This window comes from Mytilus edulis, chromosome 8 (genome assembly GCF_963676685.1).
Source record: "Mytilus edulis chromosome 8, xbMytEdul2.2, whole genome shotgun sequence".
Classification (NCBI taxonomy): Eukaryota; Metazoa; Mollusca; class Bivalvia; order Mytilida; family Mytilidae; genus Mytilus; species Mytilus edulis.
Genome location: NC_092351.1, coordinates 38253903 through 38275550, shown reverse-complemented (window position 1 = coordinate 38275550; position 21648 = coordinate 38253903). Strand labels below are relative to the sequence as shown.

The 21648-nt window shown below is 32.0% G+C and overlaps 1 protein-coding gene across 1 annotated transcript; it reads right to left on the bottom strand.

Moving 5' to 3' along the window:
- Positions 1 to 562: 562 nt before the first annotated feature.
- On the bottom strand, positions 563 to 19797 carry LOC139486807 (lysosome membrane protein 2-like). Its single transcript, XM_071271779.1, has 13 exons — positions 19624 to 19797; positions 18641 to 18801; positions 17978 to 18119; positions 16028 to 16237; positions 14622 to 14704; positions 14218 to 14267; positions 11695 to 11764; positions 11053 to 11225; positions 10368 to 10483; positions 7163 to 7236; positions 6172 to 6226; positions 4502 to 4660; positions 563 to 1105 (listed from the first exon to the last, which is right to left on the bottom strand). Exons 1-13 carry the CDS (start codon positions 19741 to 19743, stop codon positions 956 to 958), a joined length of 1563 nt encoding a protein of 520 aa, XP_071127880.1. The 5' UTR covers positions 19744 to 19797; the 3' UTR covers positions 563 to 955.
- Between the last annotated feature and the right edge of the window lie 1851 nt (positions 19798 to 21648).

Genomic DNA, 21648 nt, shown 5'->3' with positions numbered 1-21648 from the left:
AGGGTGTTTTTCAGCTATAATCGCATTGAAAGGCAACGGACAGCTAACATTTTTATATATGACATGAATAATACAACAAGTACCAAGAATGGATCAGGAACAGCATAACTTTCCAGAGCATCTGAGTTCACTCCAGTTTAACATTGAGACTTTTGTTCTAAATTTTAAGTTTAGTTTTCTGTGTAGTGTTTTAGGGCTTTTGTTAATTGTTTTTTTTTTCCTTTTCATCATAGTGTTGTCTGTCTTTGCACCCTCTATGCTCCTCCTCAATTGGCCACTGAGTATGCATAGAGGAAAAGAGCTCCTTTGCCACCTTCATTACCGACATGTAGACATTTTAGAAATGATCAGAGATAGATTCAAAAACACAGTCTTTCAGTAGTTATCAGCTAGTATAAAATTAAATGTTGATAAACTACATCTATCCCTCGACCAAAGGGGTTCTACCTAATCAATGAAAGAAATAACAGTGTTGAGTTATGGGTAGGACAATAATATTTTTCTTTCTTTATGTAAAAGATGAAACTGAATTTTGTCAGGCTAAAATAAATATAAAACAACGAAGTTTTATTTTAATTTGTAAAATGAGAATAAGATCAGAGATTATTAGTATAAGAGAATGAGTGCCCAAAAGTTGAGCATCTGAATTTACATTCAAAGTATATTCTCATGATGTATTTTGCTTATAATAAAAATACAAAAGTTATCGACTTTTCACATACAACAATTTCACTTCTTACAAAAGAAGCTTATAATACATTCACGAGCAATTAAATATAGATGTACTAGTATATGATATATGCTGATGTTATCAATACTTATGTATATATTATTGTATTTTACAGTTAAAATGATAAACAAAATAAGTCCAATAAGCATTAACTAATTACTACTGTCTGATTGATCAGTAATTGGTTTTACAATTTTCACATTCTTGATTTTGATTGAAAACTGACTATTTGTCATTATCTTCATCCTTAAACATCACTTTTGGTTTTTGTCCGTTCCTTTTGGAATTGGATGATATTTTTTTCTCTGGATTGATCAGTTTTGAGTTCTCATTACTGTCTTCTCCATGCAAGTCACTTGTAAAAGAACCTTTTATCTGTTTGAATGAGAAGGAAGCAAAGAATAAATGCTAGCTATAGCTAAATGTACATATGATAATGGTCAAATGATAGTCAAATTATTGTTTATACTAGCAAAAATGAAGACCTGTTGGTGACCTTCTGCTGTTGTTTTTTTCTATGATTGGGTTGTTGTCTCTTTGGCACATTCCCCATTTCCATTCTCAATTTTATTTATATCTTTTTTCGTTCTGTGTTTCAAAACTTGTAAAATATATGTTTTCATGTACAAAGCATGTTTATTGTACCTGCCTCAGTTGTCTTATGGTATCATCTCACCTCGAGTGTGTGAGTTAAAGGCAACAGTAGTATACCGCTATTTAATAGTCGAAAATCAATTAAGCAAAAACAAATCCGGTTAAAAATTAAAACCGAGTGAAACACATCAACTATAAGAGGATAATATCAGAACATAGTGGGTTAAAACCTCGTCAGGTCAAACTAAAGACTTGATTAGTTGTTTATAAGATGACTTTTTGTAGTTTTGGATGTCCATCAGTGTTTTTATTTTTTTAACATTTCAAGCTATTTATGATTATAGTTAACTTTTTTCTGAAATTTTGTATAAATGCCTTGTTTTTTTATCTCTTATAGTGTTCATGAATTCATTGATTGTTGTTCGCTTAACATGCAAATAATTCTTAACTATATTAAAAGAAAGTGTACATGGTGAATAGATGCTAGTACTTTTCATAAAATAACATTTTGTTATCAACTGAATAATTTTTCTTGAGTAATGATATTTAGTTGGTATCAATGATGATTAGAAATCTCAAACATGGACTTTCTAATAAAGGAAAGGTAGTGCTACAAGTGTTCATATTTATAAAAGGTGTATGTTATGCTGTCTAGATGCTAAAGCCTGATTTGGAAGGATCTTTAGATAACTTACATCATCTAGAATAGAAAAAAAAACATTGTTTCTCTTTTTAGATATGAACATTTATATCGCTATGTATGTTGTGTACAAGTTATCATTTTGTACAAATTATAATCTGTACAAAAACATTGTACACATTATAATTTGTATTTTGACTTTGTACAAATTGTAATTTGTACAAAAAGTGCTTGTACAAATTACAATTTGTACAAAAACGGGCAAAAAATCACTTATAACTTGTACAATAATTTATCATATGGATTTTTTGTGAAAAAAGCATTGATACACATTATTGAATTGCTATTAAAAGACCTCACTATGGCAAGCCGTTCTCGTCAAAACTATGTTTAAACCATTTTTCGAAAAATTTACACACTGAGAATTACAACAAAGCACACTGAGATATAAAGACTTCAAAACGCACACTGAGAATTGAAAATTACACACTGAGAATTGAAAATTACACACTGAGAATTAAAAATTACACTGAGATTTCATAAAGACGCACTGAGATTACAAAAATGAAAAACACACTGAGAATTGAAAATTACACACTGAGAATTGAAAATTACACACTGAGATTTCAAAAAGACACACCGAGAATAATTAAACTGAAAACACACTGACTGAGAATTTGAAATTACACACTGAAAATTTAAAATTACACAATGAGAATTTAAAATTACACACTGAGATTTGTGCGCACTTTGTATGCGCACATATCTAATTAGCATACTTAATCTGAATCTATTACAAGCTTAAAACAACAAGGAGACAGAACTCGTTAGTCCTTCGATTTGGTTCCAAATTATTAATAAAAAAAACTTTAGAAATACAAGAACAAGAAAAATACCCACTTACCCTTATTACAAAATATAACCAAATGGTGAAAAACTTTATTAAAATTATAAGAAAACATTGGAACAATCTGCAAAAGAATGCAGTGAAATTTTTACTCAAGTGTCTATTATAGCATATAAACGTAACAAAAATATAAAAGATTAACTAGCGAAATCAGGGAAACAGTTGGAAGACTTTTGAAAAGGGACCCACGGTTTTAAGTAAAAAAAATTCATCCCGATACACTGGAAGTAATGATCTTAATTATAGGCAACAAACTTATGACGAGAACGGCTTGCCATACCTCACAGTACATTTAAGTTACAAAATTAAAAAGTAGTTATTTATAATTCGTTTAAGCAGGTGATGTAGTGATTTATGGAATCGGGTATTGCACAACATTTTTTGACTCTCAAATCGATGACGACCTGTTTTAAAGGCAAATTTTAACTGCTTCACATAGCAAGCGTTGAAACTCAAGAACCGTTGCTATGAATAAAAATGTGTATTTCACTGCCTCAGTTAGGCGTTTAGACAAATAAATATCCCAGACAGAAAGCGAAAATAAACCCACGATTTGGTTAGGAATATGACTTTGATAATGTCAGGAATATGTCAGTTGTTTTTCTGTCGTTTTTTATCAACGTTTTTTTTTTCAACAAGGATCTTTGTTTTATAAATATCTATGACTGTGCATAAAACTTAACGGAAATCAGTTGAGGCAATACAAACTTTAAAAACAAAATACAACTTATGCAGAACAGACAGACGGACTTTAATTTTTATAAGAAAACTAGTTGATGTAGTATTATGAAATCATCAGACCCAATGGCATTGAACCATTTATCTTTTCACAAACAAAATTGAAGTGGAATAAGTCATGTAAATCCAATCTTTTGATGTACCAATTACAAATATAAATTATCACTTGTTTAAAGAAATATTTGATTGTTTCCTTGGACTTTTTGAAATAACGAATAAGTGGCAACAAATCTTTCGAGATCCTTTTCACGATCTTTCACGATCCATGATATCAAATTTTACAAATATGCTCGTTTTTGCAAAGTTTCTGAATTAAAAAAAAATATCCAAATAGTGACAAGAACTTATTATACAATACTGTTGAATGATACTTTTCCTAAAATCAATCTGCCTTTTGTAGTTGTGTGAAAACGGTGTATTTTGTTAATAAGGTTTAATATGTGGTCAGTAAATTACAATTCTATCCTGTGAATCAATGCATTTTTCACCAGAATTCATATTTAAAACTGTTGTACAAGTTATAAGTGAATTTTGGTCAAATTTTGTACAAATTGTAATTTGTACAGGCACTTTTTGTACAAATTATAATTTGTACAAAGGCAAAATACAAATTATAATTTGTACAATATTATTGTACAAATTATAATTTGTACAAAATGATAACTTGTACACAACATGTATACCGTTCCTTTATCTATAAAGTCTGTAAAAAGTCTACTAAAGTATTGCAGTGAAGAAAGATTCACAGTGTAGATCAGTAATAAAAGAGATGGATGACCTCTTAATAAACCATCTTCTAATACTACATGTATTAGTCATTATTTTTTCTTCACACTTAAAGACGGTTTTCTTAATGCCCAAGCCCAACTGTGAATTTATACAAAGTACTTACATTATTGAAAAGACATGTTTTGAAAGAAAATAAAAACACGCAGCCAGATAACAAACAACCAGTTATAATGAAGGCATATTCTAATCCCTCAGCCAACTTTAACGGATGCAGTATTTCACTCTTAAACTTCTTGGCACTTTTTTCATCCAAACCAGCACTCTATAACGGTAAATATTATTTCTTTTGTCATTTTATTTAAACTTACTATATATGCTTGTTAGTATGCATGGAGGCGAATAAAGACATACTTCAAAAGCAAAAATGAAGCCTTTCATTCGTTTATTCTTTTCCTTTTCTTTAAATGCCAAAAGAAAAGACTTGTACCAAGTCAGGAATATGACATTTGTTTTACATTGGTTTGAGCTTTTGATTTTGCCATTTCATAAAGGTCTTTCCGTTTTGAAATTTCCTTGGAGTTCTGTATTTTTGCTATTTACTTTCTACTGACAAATCAAAGTTGATTAATAGCATCATTGGTCGTTGTACAAATGAAAGAAGATTATATTGTATTGGTATCTGCTTTTGGATTTTATTGATATCAGTTCCAAGTAAGGTTGTTTTTCTTACTGAAGTGGGATTTGTTATGACTATAACTGAAATAGTAGCACATAGATTTGTTAAAAGACCATTTTATTGAACAGGAAAAGTTTAATTGGATTAGTTTTATGTGTTATATTAGTAAAAGGAGTAAAGAAATCGTAGCTATAAACAGATATTGTTTGACCTTGACAGGAATGTAACTTGTCTAGGATTTTTCTCAGATTCTGCTCATCACATTAGCATATGACTTCGAGATGACGATTTTCTGTTAACTTTTGTTATGCTCCCGCTGTAGCGGAGGGGATTTACGTTTATCCCTTGCCCGTTTGTACATACGTCCGCACGTACGTCCCTAAGTTGGTTGCCGTTCTGTAACTTTAGTTTGCTTCGACCAAATGTTATAAAACTTATACAAAATGTTTATTACCACAAAACACAGATCAAGTTTGAATTTTGGTGATTTCACATTTTGCGTTGTTGAGTTATGTCCCTTTACAAATGAAAAAAATGCTGAATTTTTTGTTTCCGTTTTCTAACATTAGTTTGCCTCAACCAAATGTTATTAAACTTATACACAATGCTTATTACCACAAAATACAGATCAAGTTTGAATTTTGGTGGTGTCACTTCAACCGTTCTAGAGTTATGATCCTTTACAAATGGAAAAATAGGACTCTGAAATCTGTTCTAAAACTATAAATGATGTAATTGTAAAAATTAATCTTCAAAATTGGAGTTATCTTCCTTTTTCCATAATTGAAGTTGAATCAACTACAATTATGGACAAAGGAAGATAACTCCAATTTTAATTCTTACTTAAGTTGCCTCTACCAAATGTTATAAAACTTATACACAATGCTTATTACCACAAAATTCAGTTCAAGTACAAATTTGGGTAGCGTCACTTTTATCGTTCTTGAGTTATATCCCTTTATAATGTTGTTTGAAAGCGGGGGCATCATCTGTGTCCATTGGGACACATACTCCATTTATTGTTCGTTAGTTAACTTATCGATATTTACAAAAAAAACAATCAAAATGTCTTGCAACCTTATGCCAATAGATTGGCGAAAGATATCAGACGAAAATCCACTTGGAACTCTTGGTTTAATGGTTAGACATATACACACCTCATTTACCCAGGCCATAGGCAGATACAGACCATCTGTAAAACGTGCAGAATCTCTGAAAAGCCGAAAAAATAATTGAACAAGAAAAACTTGTGTTCCGTGAGTTTTCCATTTTACACAAAATTTAAGTATTCAGCAGGTATGTACCTGTCAATAAAATTGTATATAAAAAACCACCAAGCATACCAGGGTTTTAATTTGGTACGCCATGAGCGCATTTCGTCTACAAAAGACTCCTTAGTGACGCTCGAAAGGTTAAAAAACCAAATACAGTACGAAGTTGAAGAGCATTGAGGGCAAAACATTCCGAAAGGTTTGGTCAAATACAGCTAGGGTGTATTTCCATTGGATACTAAATATAGCACTTTTTATTTACAAATACTAGGAACATTTAGTATTATTTGAAAGCAAAATTTGGTTCTGAAAGTTCTGAAAGTTCAAACCGCTTTTCTTTTTTTGACAGCGAAATTAAGTGAAAATGTAAAAGTAAAATGAAACACCGAGTACTGACTCACGCGTTTGAATGTTCATTATTATTGTCGTCATTAAACATCTTATAAATATCGTGTCCATGGGAATATTTTAGCGATATTTTGTTGATGTGTTGGTTATACCGTCTGTACTCGAGTCTGGAGGCCAAAAATTGGGGACCGCAGAGGAATATTTTGTTGATGTGTTGGTTACCGTCTGTGCTCGAGTCTGGAGGCCAAACATTGAGGACCGCACAGGGATATTTTGTTGATGTGTTGGTTACCGTCTGTGCTCGAGTCTGGAGGCCAAACATTGAGAACCGCACAAGGATATTTTGTTGATGTGTTGGTTACCGTCTGTGCTAGAGTCTGGAGGCCAAAAATTGAAACCAGCACAGTGATATTTTGTTGATGTTTTGGTTACTGTCTGTGCTCGAGTCTAGGGCCAAAAACTGAAGACCGCACAGGGATATTTTGTTGGTGTGTTGGTTACCGTCATAATGCCTATGTTATTATCCTACCTAATATTCGTAACATTTTGTAAATAAATGTTAATCTGTAGTCTTTTATTTATATTCATTACGATACCCGTCATCTGAAATACAGAAACAAATCACCCATCATTAAAAATATTATCCAAGGGCAGTAAAAGTTATTTTAGAATCTTAAGTATCATTTGGTGATGACGAAAAAAGGACGAGATTGTAGTTACCACAATTGGAACACATGTGGTATATATATGTAACACAGATATTCCGTAACGGTCAACAAACGTTTGATGACGTTCGTAAAACTTTCGAAGGGATGATTTCAATTTAGCCACTTTGTACCCTTGCTTCAATGTTTTCCTTATAAGCAGCAACTTTCTATCAATACAATCATGATAGGATTTTGAATATCGTATCGGATATATACTCCATATGCATACGCTACTGGAATGTTGCTACATAGAAATGAAAAGTTCGCAATTGAGAGGCTGAGATCACCTCTATTGTCGTAAAAATTGTTCTCAATCGGCCCTCATTTCTAATTTCTATTTGTAACCTCGTATGAATAAAATCAAAGGGCAGATAACTTTTTCAACTCCAAATACAATTGTGTAAAGACGTTTTTTCTATTGATTTCATAATGATCTAAGTGCAAATGATTCCAAAACAGAATTAACCTGTCAAAAATATGATCTGAATACAATAGTTACTCCGAAAATGTATTAACATAAACGAATATCGATCCATTTAAGCTTCAATTATTTTGTAGCACACACAATCATAGTCATAACCACCAAGATCATTATCAAAACTTTCCGTGCATATATTATCCTTTTTGATATATACTATGAGATTCTCTTTCAGTGCATTAAACTCGAAGCTTTACAACTGTTACAATATCTGTACCAAGTCACTCGGAATATGACAGTTGGTTTCCATTCATTTGATGTGTTAATTTGGTGCTTTTAATTTTGCCATTTGATAAGGGACTTTCCGTTTTGAATTTTCCTTGAATTCGATATTTTTGTTATTTTACTTTTTTTGTAAGTCATCATATATGATAGACATGCAGCCACATGTGGAGCAGGATCTGCTTGCCCTTCCACAGCACATGAGATCACCCCCAGTTTTTGGTGGGGTTTGTGTTGCTAAGTCTTTAGTTTTCTATGTTGTGTTTGTGTACTGTTGTTTGTTTGTTGGTCTTTTTCTTTTTTAGCCATGGTGTTGTCAGTTTATTTTGAGACATGAGTTTGAATATCTCTCTGGTATCTTTCGCCTCTCTTTTAGCTGTGTCCGTATTATCCGCCAGGGATAGATACGTCCAATATAGTCCCCAAACTATAGGACAATGGATTGATTGATTGATTGATTGATTGTTGGTTGCTTAACGCCCAGTGGCAAATATTTCATGCATATTCAGGACAAGAACAAGTTCACAATAAATACAATAGGTAGGTTGTTGTAATAGAGGCCATCTAGGATGATGGTCGGGGAAATTTGGACTGCCAATGGAAAATGAGGGTATATTGGATAGGGACAGAAATTTTGCCTTGCAACAGGCCACCAACGGACCCCTCAAAGAGTTGTTGCAAGGGTTCTTAACGTGCAAAGAGCGTGGCACTCTCTTTACACGAGGCATCGGATTTAACGTCCCCCTTCTGACCGGACGTGACTGCGAACTTGATACATCCCGCACAGCCAAACGGACGCCCCACTTCAGCAAGCGTTTTACTGCCGGTCGGGAGAAGACTAAGTGACCATATTTCTATTCCCCAGTCACCCTTGGGGGCTAGGTTAATGGATAATACTGGCATCATTTTATTCTACTGTATGAGGTACGTCTCATATGAATAAAGGCACCATAAATTAAGAAGATAAGAACAATTGCCAATGGTTGCCATACAAATGCCGGAGTCGGTTTCACAAAAAAAAATTACGACTAAGATTGATCTTATGTATACTGAATTGTTCATGAATTACGATCACTCTTAGTCGTAAGTATTTTTGTGAGACTGGTTTAGTAGTTGAAAAAACACGTTCTCATAACGTAACAAATATGTTGTGAATAAACGAATCAAGCATCTTGGTGAAGTCAGTTTTAGAGAAGTTTTTTCTTTTTACAAAGTATGATTTATGCCTTCCTAAAACAAGATATTTGTATGCTGTATCTACGTTGGCCATTTGTTCTCATGAAACAAAGTAGAACCTATTCTTTAAATTTGTCTTTAAGGTTTAAAAGTTAGAGAAATCAACGTTTTTTACTATTGCAAGTGAAAAGTGACTTCGATTTTATGTACATACTTTTGATTTTTTAATCCTACATGCTAACATTGCCTATGTAAATTTTAAAATTGTTTGCATGAACATTGAACGACAAATCTATGTGACGTATAAAATTTTCTGACGTCAGACACACTAATCAAAATTCCTTTTAAAATTGTTAAACGATGATGACTGATGTACCCATATTTTGACTATTTTATTTATTGTGTCTGTTTAGTTACCGCATCAATGTAAATATAACGGAATTTGATGAGACTGTCATCAAAGTGAGAGGGTTAGCGCTATAACACCAGCTTTAATCCACCATTTTCTACATTTGAAAATGCCTGTACCAAGTCAGGAATATGACAGTTCTTGTCCTTTCGTTTTTGATGCGTTTTGTTATTTGATTTTGCCATGTGATTATGGACTTTCCGAATTGATTTTCCTCTAAGTTCAGTATTTTTGTGATTTTACTTTTTAGTATCCTCATCTGATACACGCCGCCACTAGAATTTTACAGTAATTCTGAAGCCAAGCTTCGATTGCTGATAAAATTTATGTTAATAGTGTGGAAAGAGGCTTCTTGGAGCACTTGGCAGACCTAGCAATAATTATATATTCAAGGACACACATGTAATTTAGATATCCAGTACATCGAAGAAAGATCAAGTTCTTTCTCGTCAGTTGAAATTCTATATGATCATGTAACAGTCCCGTAATTTTTAAGTTTTCCCTTAATTAAGTGTCGTGGACGTATATGGGGAGTTTTCAAGTGAATTGCCAATAACTAATTCCGTTATCAAGCAGTTTGGTTAATGTGATTAACAGAAAAAACAATGTTATTATTCGGGGGTTTAACTACGGACAGTAACATTTGTGTCATGGAGTTAAGACATGTGTTAGCAACGTTATGTGTTTGAAGATAGATGTAGCATGAGTGTTCATATACCCATTCTTATTAGCATTATTTTACCGGTTCTACATCTAGAATTGTTTGATGTATTATTGGTGTAGGATGTAGACCAATCACACTGTTTATAATATCAGGATCTCCAGCGTAGAAATGTGGCTGTGACATATAGATAGGTGCTGCAAAAAAAATGATAATTCTGAATCAAAACAATGTGTATACAGAATTTATCGCTGTATAAATTATATAAGAATTGACAAAAAATGATTTAGATATTAAATAAAAAGCCTTGTTTGTATTGAGCAAACAAAACAAAAAAGTTTGACTAGCTTTACACAACATATTTGAAGTTTTAGATGAGAGACATCAAATTTTGAGAGATGAAAAAACACTGCCCTTAGTTTATGTAATGCTGCAAAAATGGAGAAAATAAGAACAAATTCATGACGTTAACCTCGTATGAATATTGTGGAGGACAAAAACGATAATTACGAAAATAAAATAGTCAACAGAAATACTCATGACAAGAAGATGTCTAAAATAAAAAAAAGCTGAATATTGTTTTCCCCTCCAAATACACTATTTTGTGTAAACATATTTTGAGAATCCAGCTAACCATAGCCAGATTTCATAATTTTTTAAGGTCAAATGATTCAAGCATACAAATTCACGGATCAAAATATAATCCAAATATAGTGTAAAATAACCTTTCACAATTCAATTATAAAGTCAAGACTGAACAACAAACCATTTTGTTTAAACAAGCTTATGTTCTGCAATCCTGCTGGTGTGCAATGACCGTAAGGAGTACAAAATCCAGCATTATCGTCAGATACAGCAAATAATTCATCTGGTATAACAAAGCTGTATAATTGTATGTTCTTTATTTGCTTCTCTCCTAAATAATCCAGGTAGAATGATCTGAAAATCAAAGAGAAAATGTATCTCTGGTATCACAAAACCCGTTTAATTTGATTGGTCGTTGTGAACATCAAAGGAAAAAATGCCAACCTTATGAGTAAAGTTTTATACATGTAATAATATTTCACTGAAGAAAATTTAAGATCAAATATGCCAACGAATATTCATAGATACGTTACAAAACCCAAAGCTAAGAAACAGTCACTACTTTTAATTATTATTATCTGTAATGGCGAAGCCACATTGAAACCTTCAGCACGGAACAAAAATGCAATATCAAGATATATTCCCAAGCACTGTTTTGAAGACAATTATTTGTAAATGGAAATAACGCTTTCTTAATTTTGTGCGTCCAAAATGCCTACGTGGATTGGCCTTAGTTTTCTTGGTATATCTTAAGATATCGATAGCGTTTTACCTGTGCATTGAAGCACAAAGATGGCAGGTAATAAAAATAAAGTATACTCACCTGTACAAATCTGATGCAAAAACATATAATATGTCTTTTGTCTTAACATCTGGATGGAAAAATCTACCTTCTGTAAAAGATAAAGCATGTATGTATATTGACGTTTTATTGACAACAGGTCTGTGGGTCCTCTGATTTGAATTGCTTTAAAAATATTTTGTTGTTCCAGCTGATAAGGCATGCGACAATATTGTGTTCACGTGCAAACATCTATTTATTGACTGGTCCGTTCTAATGCAAAAAAGCTTTGAATCTCCAATGCATTTGGTTATCCAATAAATACTCTCACATCTCTACTAAAGAGGGACATTTAGAATATAATATATCTGTATTTTTTTCACTAATATAAGTATCAAGGAAAAGGGAGTCGAGCGTCGTCTTTAAATTGAATATAATTGAATAATACAAAGACGTTACACAAGTAGACACACATCTTCTGTTCCACAAAACAGTTTTCTTTAATGTTTCCTACTACCAAAGAAGGCCACACTATTGTGAAGAAACCTGCTCAACCAACAGTGTTTATCGACTGTAAATTCTGTCACGACATAAAGTTTACTAAAAATATCCAATCATAGCCAGTAAAATTTGCATCAGTATTAAAACATTCCACTTTGAAACAGTATGACTTTGTACCATGTCTACGTTAATTATGATTCTTCATTCTAAATTGAAAGATCGTCTGCAACAATTTAGAAAGCAGTAGGATATTTTTCTGACAATCGAAATATCAGTTTCTTGTTTTATTAAAAAAAAAACATTTTTTTATCAAAATGCTGCACTCTCTAAGCGTCAACATATTTTTCGTTAAACATGGTTGTAGTTGAGAATATTATTCTGATGGGTAACCTTTTAGTTGTCATTGTCTTGTATTCACATGAAGTATGTAGGGAAAAACTTCTTAAAGACAGGGAAATATCATATCTTGCAACATTCTATATTTAAGTTAAGGATTACGACTAGGCAAGAAGGTCTGTATTATCTTTTTTTATTTGAAATTGTCACTGACGGGAAATAAGCGCAAGTAACGATGACGAACGTTGTGATTTCGGATATTTCCCACTCTTGTTGTATAGAAACATACCACCGTCCATCATATGACGTATACGTACTACATGTAATGTGACATGTCATAGCTCATAATTTCGATTTCAATAGCAATGATATGCTCTTTCTTTATTTGTTTTAGTTTAGTTTCCTGTTTGCTGTTTTGTAGACATTTATAAATTATCGTTGATCATCTCAACGAGATTGATTTTCTTGCATGAGCCGGTAGAAGAAAGCGAGAAAAGCAATGATAATCTGTTTATCGCTATTTTACCTATGACGTATTGTCAATTTCATGTCAATTTCAATAGCGTCGCCACGTGCCTCCTTAGTTTCGAGCGATAGTTTTCAATCTCAAATTAAGCGAGTAGCACAAAAAAAGATCAACGGAAAATGCACAAAATAGCGATAAATCTTTTAAATTTGTCTTATTTTGCCATGGTGTTATGACCACTTGTTTTTATTATCTTTGGAGCGTCAAATATCAAGAAATGAAAATTTTAAGCAATGTTTTATTGTAATGCCGAATTCTTTTGAACGCGTCAGTTATATAAGAGGGACGAAAGATACCAAAGGGACAGTCAAACTCATAAATCTAAAATAAATTGACAACGCCATGGCTAAAAATAAAAAAGACAAACAGAAAAACAATAGTAAACATGACACAACATAGAAAACTAAAGAATAAACAACATGAACCCCACCAAAAACTAGGGGTGATCTCAGGTGCTCCGGAAGGGTAAGCAGATCCTGCCCCACATGTGGCACCCGTCGTGTTGCTTATGTGATTACAAAATGTTAATCCGGTAGATTAAATTCGGTAGGTCACATTCATGAAAGGGAAGGGAATTGTAGTTACGACGTAAGGAACATATCCGATATCATTTGTGAAACGGTTATTCCATAACGGTCAACCAACTCGTGATGGCGTCCGTAAAATTTACGAAGGGATGATTTCAACTTCACCATTTGGAACTCTTGGTTTAATAGCTTCCTTGTGAGCAGCAACCCTCTATCAAGAAAATCATGATAGGAAATGCAAGCACGGGAATGTCGTATCAATTGGCAGATATATACCCCGTATGCAGGTGCTGCTGGAATGTTGCTACTTAGAAATGGAAAGTTCACAATTGGAAAGCTGAAATCATCTCTTTTGTCGTAAAGTTTTGTTTTCAACCGACCCTCATTGTCAATTTCTAGATGTAAGTCAAGATATGAAGCCGACTTAACTGTATCTGTAGTATCCTTTATCTCTAGTTCGATGGGATAGATGCGTTCCACATAGTCACCAAATTTTGAATTGTTTAGTGAAAGAACATCATCTATATAGCGGAAAGTAGAGTTAAAGGATATTGCTAACTTCTTATCTTTCTTCCTAAGAAGTTCCTTATAGATTATTTATTGCAAATTTTCAAAAGTATTTTTATTTTCTGAAGAAAAAGAATTCAGTATTTTGTTTTTAAAGTTACTTTATACCTGTTCCATTTATCATGCGACATGTTTTTGTTGTCCAATGTGGAAGCTCCCTGAAATAAAAACAAATACATTTCTTTGGATATCTTTATAATGCAAAATAATAACGTATGTTTACTGAATGTTTAAATCAATCAAAAAAGCTGATTAAAAACCTGAATCAGCTGATACTTTTTCTGTCATAGAGATATTAGAACATGCACCACCATGGGCATGGCCTTTATATATATATAAGCATGATTATACATTTTGCAATAAACATGTAAACATGGAGAGCCAGAAACCAAAATTTAAAACAAATTTGCGGTTAGTACTGGCAAACTCAACATTTTATTTTGTTATTTTAATTTTTCTTGCTGAATCCTCAACCCCTATTGGGAGTGATGATTGAATTCTTCAAGACATACTTTAACCTATTCCAGCGACTAATCTCTCCCAATTTTGACTTTTCTATAAAAACTGTGTATAAACCATCATCTGTATTATTTTTCTGAAATCATAAGAAAGTATGTTAATGGCCTAGGTTATAAATAAGATTTTTGAAGGAATTTTGCATGCAACTAAAACAAGTATAACTGCATTTGAATATCGAATTAACTCATCGCAGATACCAGGATTAAATTTTGGTTTTAAAAAGGGCCAAATAAAGTACGAAGTTGAAGAGCATTGAGGACCAAAATTCCTAAAAGGTTTGCCAAATACAGCTAATTAGGTTATTTATACCTGAGGTAGAAAAAGGTTATAAATAAGATTTTTGAAGGAATTTTGCATGCAACTAAAACAAGTATAACTGCATTTGAATATCGAATAAACTCATCGCAGATACCAGGATTACATTTTGGTTTTAAAAAGGGCCAAATAAAATACAAAGTTGAAGAGCATTGAGAACCTAAATTCCTAAAAGGTTTGCCAAATACAGCTAATTAGGTAATTTATACCTGAGGTAAAAAAGCCTTAGTATTTCAAAAATTCTATAAGTTTAGTTAATTTATAAATATGACCATATCAATGATTATTCAAGTGCTAACTACTGGCTGGTGATACCCTCGGGGAATTAAAACTCCACCAGCAGTGCCATCGATCCAGTGTTTGTAAAGAAACTCAATATAGATAGCAGGATGGAACATTGACATATTTGTAAATCCATTATAGAATCATATGAGTATGATTCTTCGAATAATATAAGTATGGTTCTGCATTGACTTTTTTCTACAGATACCTACAGGTTTTTCCACAAAAAAGTATAAATACCTTTGAAAATATAATACAATCATACTGCAATGTAGTTTGTATCAAGTTGTTTGATGAAACAGTTCTTGCTTTGATTTGATTGGCTGCGAGACTAGATATTGATATATTTTTTCCATATCTTTATATATTTCTCTGAATGTTCTTGCATTTATTTTTACTGTATTCCTGTCATTTAATGGTGTCATTTTAGTGCTATATTTATCATTGTCACGAAAGTGCGAGGTTTGGCTAGCCACAAAACCAGGTTTAACCCACTATTTTTTTCTTTAAATGTCATGTACCAAGTTAGGAAAATGGCAATTGTTATCTTATAGTTCGTTTTTGTGTGTGTTGCGTTGTCGTTTTGTTTGTTGCACTTCAGTGTTTCTGTTGTTACATTGTTTCCCTCTTATATTTGATGATTTGATTTTACCTTAATTTTAGTTTGTAACCCTGATTTGCTTTCTCTCAATCGATTTATGCCTTCAAACAGCGGTATACTATTGTTGCCTTTATTTTCTGTCTAAATGGTAACTCAATAATAATTCTAGTTCGACCGATTTCATCACGTTGTAATACTCACTCCATAAAAAAGTCCAATTTTAATGTCAATGGTTTTATTGTAATTTTGTAGAATAGAATTAACTCTTTTTAAAAGAGGGTCTTCATATCCCCATAGTAACTGGGACACTGTATATTTAGTGAGTAGCTTGCTGTCGTCTGCTGCATCCAAAATTATTTCTGCTATCTCTGTTACATAACTGTATTCTCGTTTAATAATATCTGCCAGCGTCTAAAAAATAAATGTATATTACTGAAAAAAAAGAAACATATTTATAAAAAGTAACATATATCAAATGATTGACTAAAAACTAAAGTTGACAACCTATTTTTTTGCTGAATTCCTCATTATAACCCATTACTATGGAAATTAAGCAAAAGCAAAGATTGTTTGTTGTTTTGCTCTTCTTTGTTAATGGTAACAGTCGTGTTTCCAATGTCTATTGACTACTTAACATATGTGTCATCTTCAATGGAATCATATGACATTGATTTCTCTATCGACTAGGAACAGATGTCAAATCTTACTCTGGAACGAGATGCAAACTATAAAAACTGGCGTGTTGATCTATAATGTATATGAATTTTCAATTGCATCACTACGCTCATACATTATTAGAATAGAAACAAGTCTTAGAGTTGAATCCTTTTCTATGATAATAAAATGATAAATTCTAAAATTTGTACTAGAGGATGTCAGTTAGACAAACATACACAGATTATTGTATAATTATATATATGCACATCCCAGCACTTATGTTTCGCTGGCATTCTCTGTACTAAAAATAAAATCAAACAATGTCATTGTTTAAATAATATACTGGTATTAAATTTTTTCATATTTTTCTATTTTTGCTCCATTTATATATTATACACTGTATATATATATATATAAATCTAAATAGGCGATTAAGGGCATAGGTAGGGATGATTTCTCGTTCAATGACAGAAATGTTTTTTTTTTCTTGTCAGGGAATGAGGAATCACAAAATACCAGTATGTCTTTGGCAATTTATTTGGAAAAAATTGATGCAACTTACCATTATGGAAAAGGAAAAACTACAATCAATCCTTTCTTAAGGATTCTTTATTTGCTACACCAATCGAGGGAGACGTCCTTACATTGGTAGCATATAACTAGCACATGTCTTGTTACCGGTTTCTAAATATACTTTTTTTTTTATATACATGTATATAAGTATATCACAGACGACACAAAGGTGAACAACCATATAAATTTTCTGAACAATTTTATGACACCTATCAATTAATAATGTACATTTCATTAGGGACTATCATTTGCTCTTGATTTTTTTTTCATTTTCATAGTACATAGTACATGTACCTTCTGATATGTGTTTTTTTTTTTTTTTTTATTGTTTTTTTTTTTTTTTGTCTCTCAACATATATATATTTTCTAGTAATTCAGCAACCATGTTCGTCAAAGTTTCATAAGATTACTCGCCAAAACGTAATACAAAAAATAAATTAAAGACTGAAAGTATAATTATATACATAATATTTAAATTATGTTATATGAATCTAAGGCGCAATTACTACATAAGTAAGCCGCCTTCCAAAACCAATAACAACAACAACAATTGCATTTTAAACGAAGTATGAATTACCGCCAACAATAAGCAATTCAGTGAGAACATTTATATAAAATGAAGCTGTATAATAAAAAAAAATAGTGTTAGGAAAGCTTGTAAATATACCAATAAAATTCCAAAAGACATTTTACAGTTTAATGTTAATGTGTCTGTCTCGGGTTGAGGACCCCGTCGTTGTCTGTAGTTATCTTTCAATAACAATGAACAAGGTCCGTGGACATGAAATAGACGCTTTCTCACTAAATATCTATTGCTGACATATTTCCATAAGATATTACTAAAATAAATGAAAGAAAATGATCTTAAATTCACCATGAATATGCCAGAGTTTTTCCAACAAAATTATTAAGTGTACTTACCATCATCAGAACGTTTGCAGATGTAATGATATCAGACTCCGGTCCCACAGAAGCTTCTTCGTCAAATACATAGTACTGAAGCTCTCTGTATGACACGGTTTTATTGGCATGATATGTGATGTTGTATTTCTGTCTATATTCCCTGACAAAATGTTTAAATAATTATTAATTCTAATTTACATAAAAGTAAAAAAATACATAGTAACTGTTAATCTTTGTCTTGTTTTAAAAGAACAAATATCTCAATTTGTTCAGATGCAGTAACACTTTCAGATGCGTTTTTCTTATGGATTTTGAATGAAATATTAATTGCGTTTATTTTTAAATCATCAAATTGACGACTTATTTCTTCTTTGGTATGGCAATATAATGAATCTCAGAGCTATCTGGTCTTTTTCTGGTTTAATTGCCATGCAAAATCATTTTGCTGATAAATTATTACACCTCCATGTAAAAAGTTGCTATTGTCAATTATTACATAAATAAAATAATTAGTTTGCCGTTCTTCGTGCTCGGTCTATATAAAATGAAACGACCAACAATAAATTTTATACAGTCACAACTGTCCAAACTTTGAATCTAAGCATTCCCGAGGAAGATTGATCCAGCATAGCAAATACAGTAAAACACCTTGACTTCAATTCATTAAGGAAAATGTGATACCTATATGTGTAAGGTCCTCTCTCGGCAAGAAACGGCTTATCGCCTCTTTCTATTACTTCTTCCGGATTCTGAATATCAAACACCCAGACTTGAAAATATGTTGTTACAGGATTTTCCACCCAATCATCGTATATTTTTGAACCCTTTTCGAGAGTCACTTCCTGATATGAAAAAAATACAGTTTTTAAAATAAACTTATAGAACTTTTTCTGTTATTGATAAAATTCGTTTGGTGAATTTGGTCAATCTTTGTACAAATATATATATCGCGATTTCAAGACAATTAACAAAAAATTCTCCAATCCGTTTTGCTAAATAAAATTTTCGTTCCAACATGATGGTATTGTTTTTATGCTAAAACATTTAAACAAGACGGGAACGCTTAGCTAGGTTTTACATTCTAAAGAATATTTCCCAAATATATATTACTAGTATTGTATCTAAAATTTACCTCACGTTTTTCTAGTGCGTGTCGAGTGTTCTTATAACTATTATATACATATCAAATTGCACAAGACGATATTTTCGTAATTTTATTCTTAAATAATATTTTCTTTACTATCAATACCAATTGCCTTATGGCCACATTAAAATTGTTTAATATACAGTTGGAATAGCTACATGTTTAAGTGCCGGGCTGGGAACTAAATTGTTTTTTTCTTAAATCTCCGTCATATTTATCAAAACATGTAAAAGTATATACATTTAAATCAATATTGTTAAACAACTCGTATAATAAATCATCAAAAGTGCGGCAAATTATCATAATTAATAATATCATATATACATTAATCTTAAAATTCACAAGAAAACCAGATTTTCATGACAATCGCTCCACATCTTTATATTATTGTAATAACTATTTAGGCATACAAATCCTTTCATTCGATTACAAAAGTTGTGTATTTATAAACATGATAAATATATAGATAAATACGAAAAGATAGTTGTTCAGATCGAAAGAAAACGTGTTTTAATCCTACCTCTTGTATCCTCTTTGGTAAAATTTCATGGTAAAGAATATCGACAATTCCGCCAATCAAAACCAAGACAATCCCGAACATAAAACATCCTACTAGTTTTGTTGGCGTCAAGGTGACCATATTTTCATCAGAAATTATTTAGTCGCGTGAACGTCGTTATCACCTATTTTTATTAATATACACACTGTTTGCGTTATTAATAATTTTGTTTCTATATGTGTGACTTTGATTAGGTTAACAGATTATAGTGTGTTATTTGGGGGAATGACATCTAGATTTATAGCTATTTTTCACTCATCTCATAAGCTGCATCTTTTATAGTTTGACACAGTATTTGTAAATGAAATATGTATAATATGTATTTTGTTAAGTTTGATTCAACCAAACATGTTCCTTGTGCACGAGACCTAAGGCTTGTGGTGCCTGAAACATCTATTAAATCTGTATTGTATAATACTCAGTTGTTCAACATAACGTCCTTAGACGATAAGTATTTTCTGTTTAGCTTTATTTTCAGTACATGTGATCATAGCTGATCTAAGTCTAATCAGAGGCAAAAATATTTTAGCATATTCCTTATATATTTAACACTATGCAAATTGTTGCTACAGCAATAACATGAATAACTGCTGATGTATATGAAACAGTTTTATTAACGAAGAAAGCAACACAGAGATATATCCATAAATACACCAAGTTAACTGGTGCAGCTAACATTAATGGTAGGTAATTTACATGCAATATACTGCAATAGCATCTGACATTGGTTATCATACTGTGTAAATAGTTATCACATGTACCAGACTTATGATTTAATACGCCAGACGCGCGTTTCGTCTACATAAGACTCATCAGTGACGAGCAGATCAAAATAGTTAAAAAGCTAAACAAGTTCAAGTTGAAGAGCATTCATGACCCAAAATTCTAAAAAAAAGTTGTGCCAAATACTGCTAAGGTTATATATGCCTTTGGATAAGAAAATCCTTAGTATTTTTCATGCTTTTGCAAACAGCAAATTTATAAAAAAAAAAACAAGACCATATAATTGATATTCCTGTCAACTCCGAGGTGCTGACTACTGGGCTGGTGATACACTCGGGGAAGGTTATCTATGCCTTGGATAAAAAAAACTCCTTAGTATTTTTAATTATTCATACTTTTGCAAACAGTAAATTTATATAAAAAAAAGACCATATAACTGATATTCATGTCAACTCCGAGGTGCTGACTACTGGGCTGGTGATACACTCGTGGACGAAACGTCCACGCGCAGTATCATCGACCCAGTGGTGTAAATAGTTATCAATAGTTATCTAAGGTTCCAGGCTTGTTATTTAATACGCAAGACGCGCGTTTCGTCTACATAAGACTCATCAGTGACGCTCAGATCAAAACATTTCCTGATCTCAAATAGACAGGACTTTGTGTGTACTACTAAGCCGGCATTAGGATTTATCGATTGATGTTTAATCATGTCCAGTGGCAAATATTTCATGAAATAATATTCAGAACGAATTTGACATTGAATTGAAACACCAATCGTACATACACTCTTATTGCGTCAAGTTTTCTTATTTAACTTTACTCTATATTTGTTCAAGAACCTGTGATAAAATCGTTTTGTTGACGTAGTAGGAAGCCATGGGTTGTTGTTTTGTAAAAGGGGCTTTAAGTGTATAATGATTAGACTTGTTTATTGTTGTCAGGGAATCGCAGCTTGTATTTGGTTATTGAGAATATAAAAGATGTAATTTTAATGCGCAACATAAAGACAGTTTTCCCTCGAACACCATGACATTTTGTTCGTTTAGTAGGCGCCAATAAACTCAAAAACATTGAAAATATTAAAACAAATTACTATTACACATCAGTAACCCGCTGTTGGCATGTTAGGATGATCTATAATAAGAGTGTGTGGTACTTCTGTAACCTGGTAACTTCAGAAATTATTGCAATGCTTTTATTATTAAGAAAATTGTAACAATAATGTAATTCGTTAAAATAGCAATTTTTAATTAAGAAATA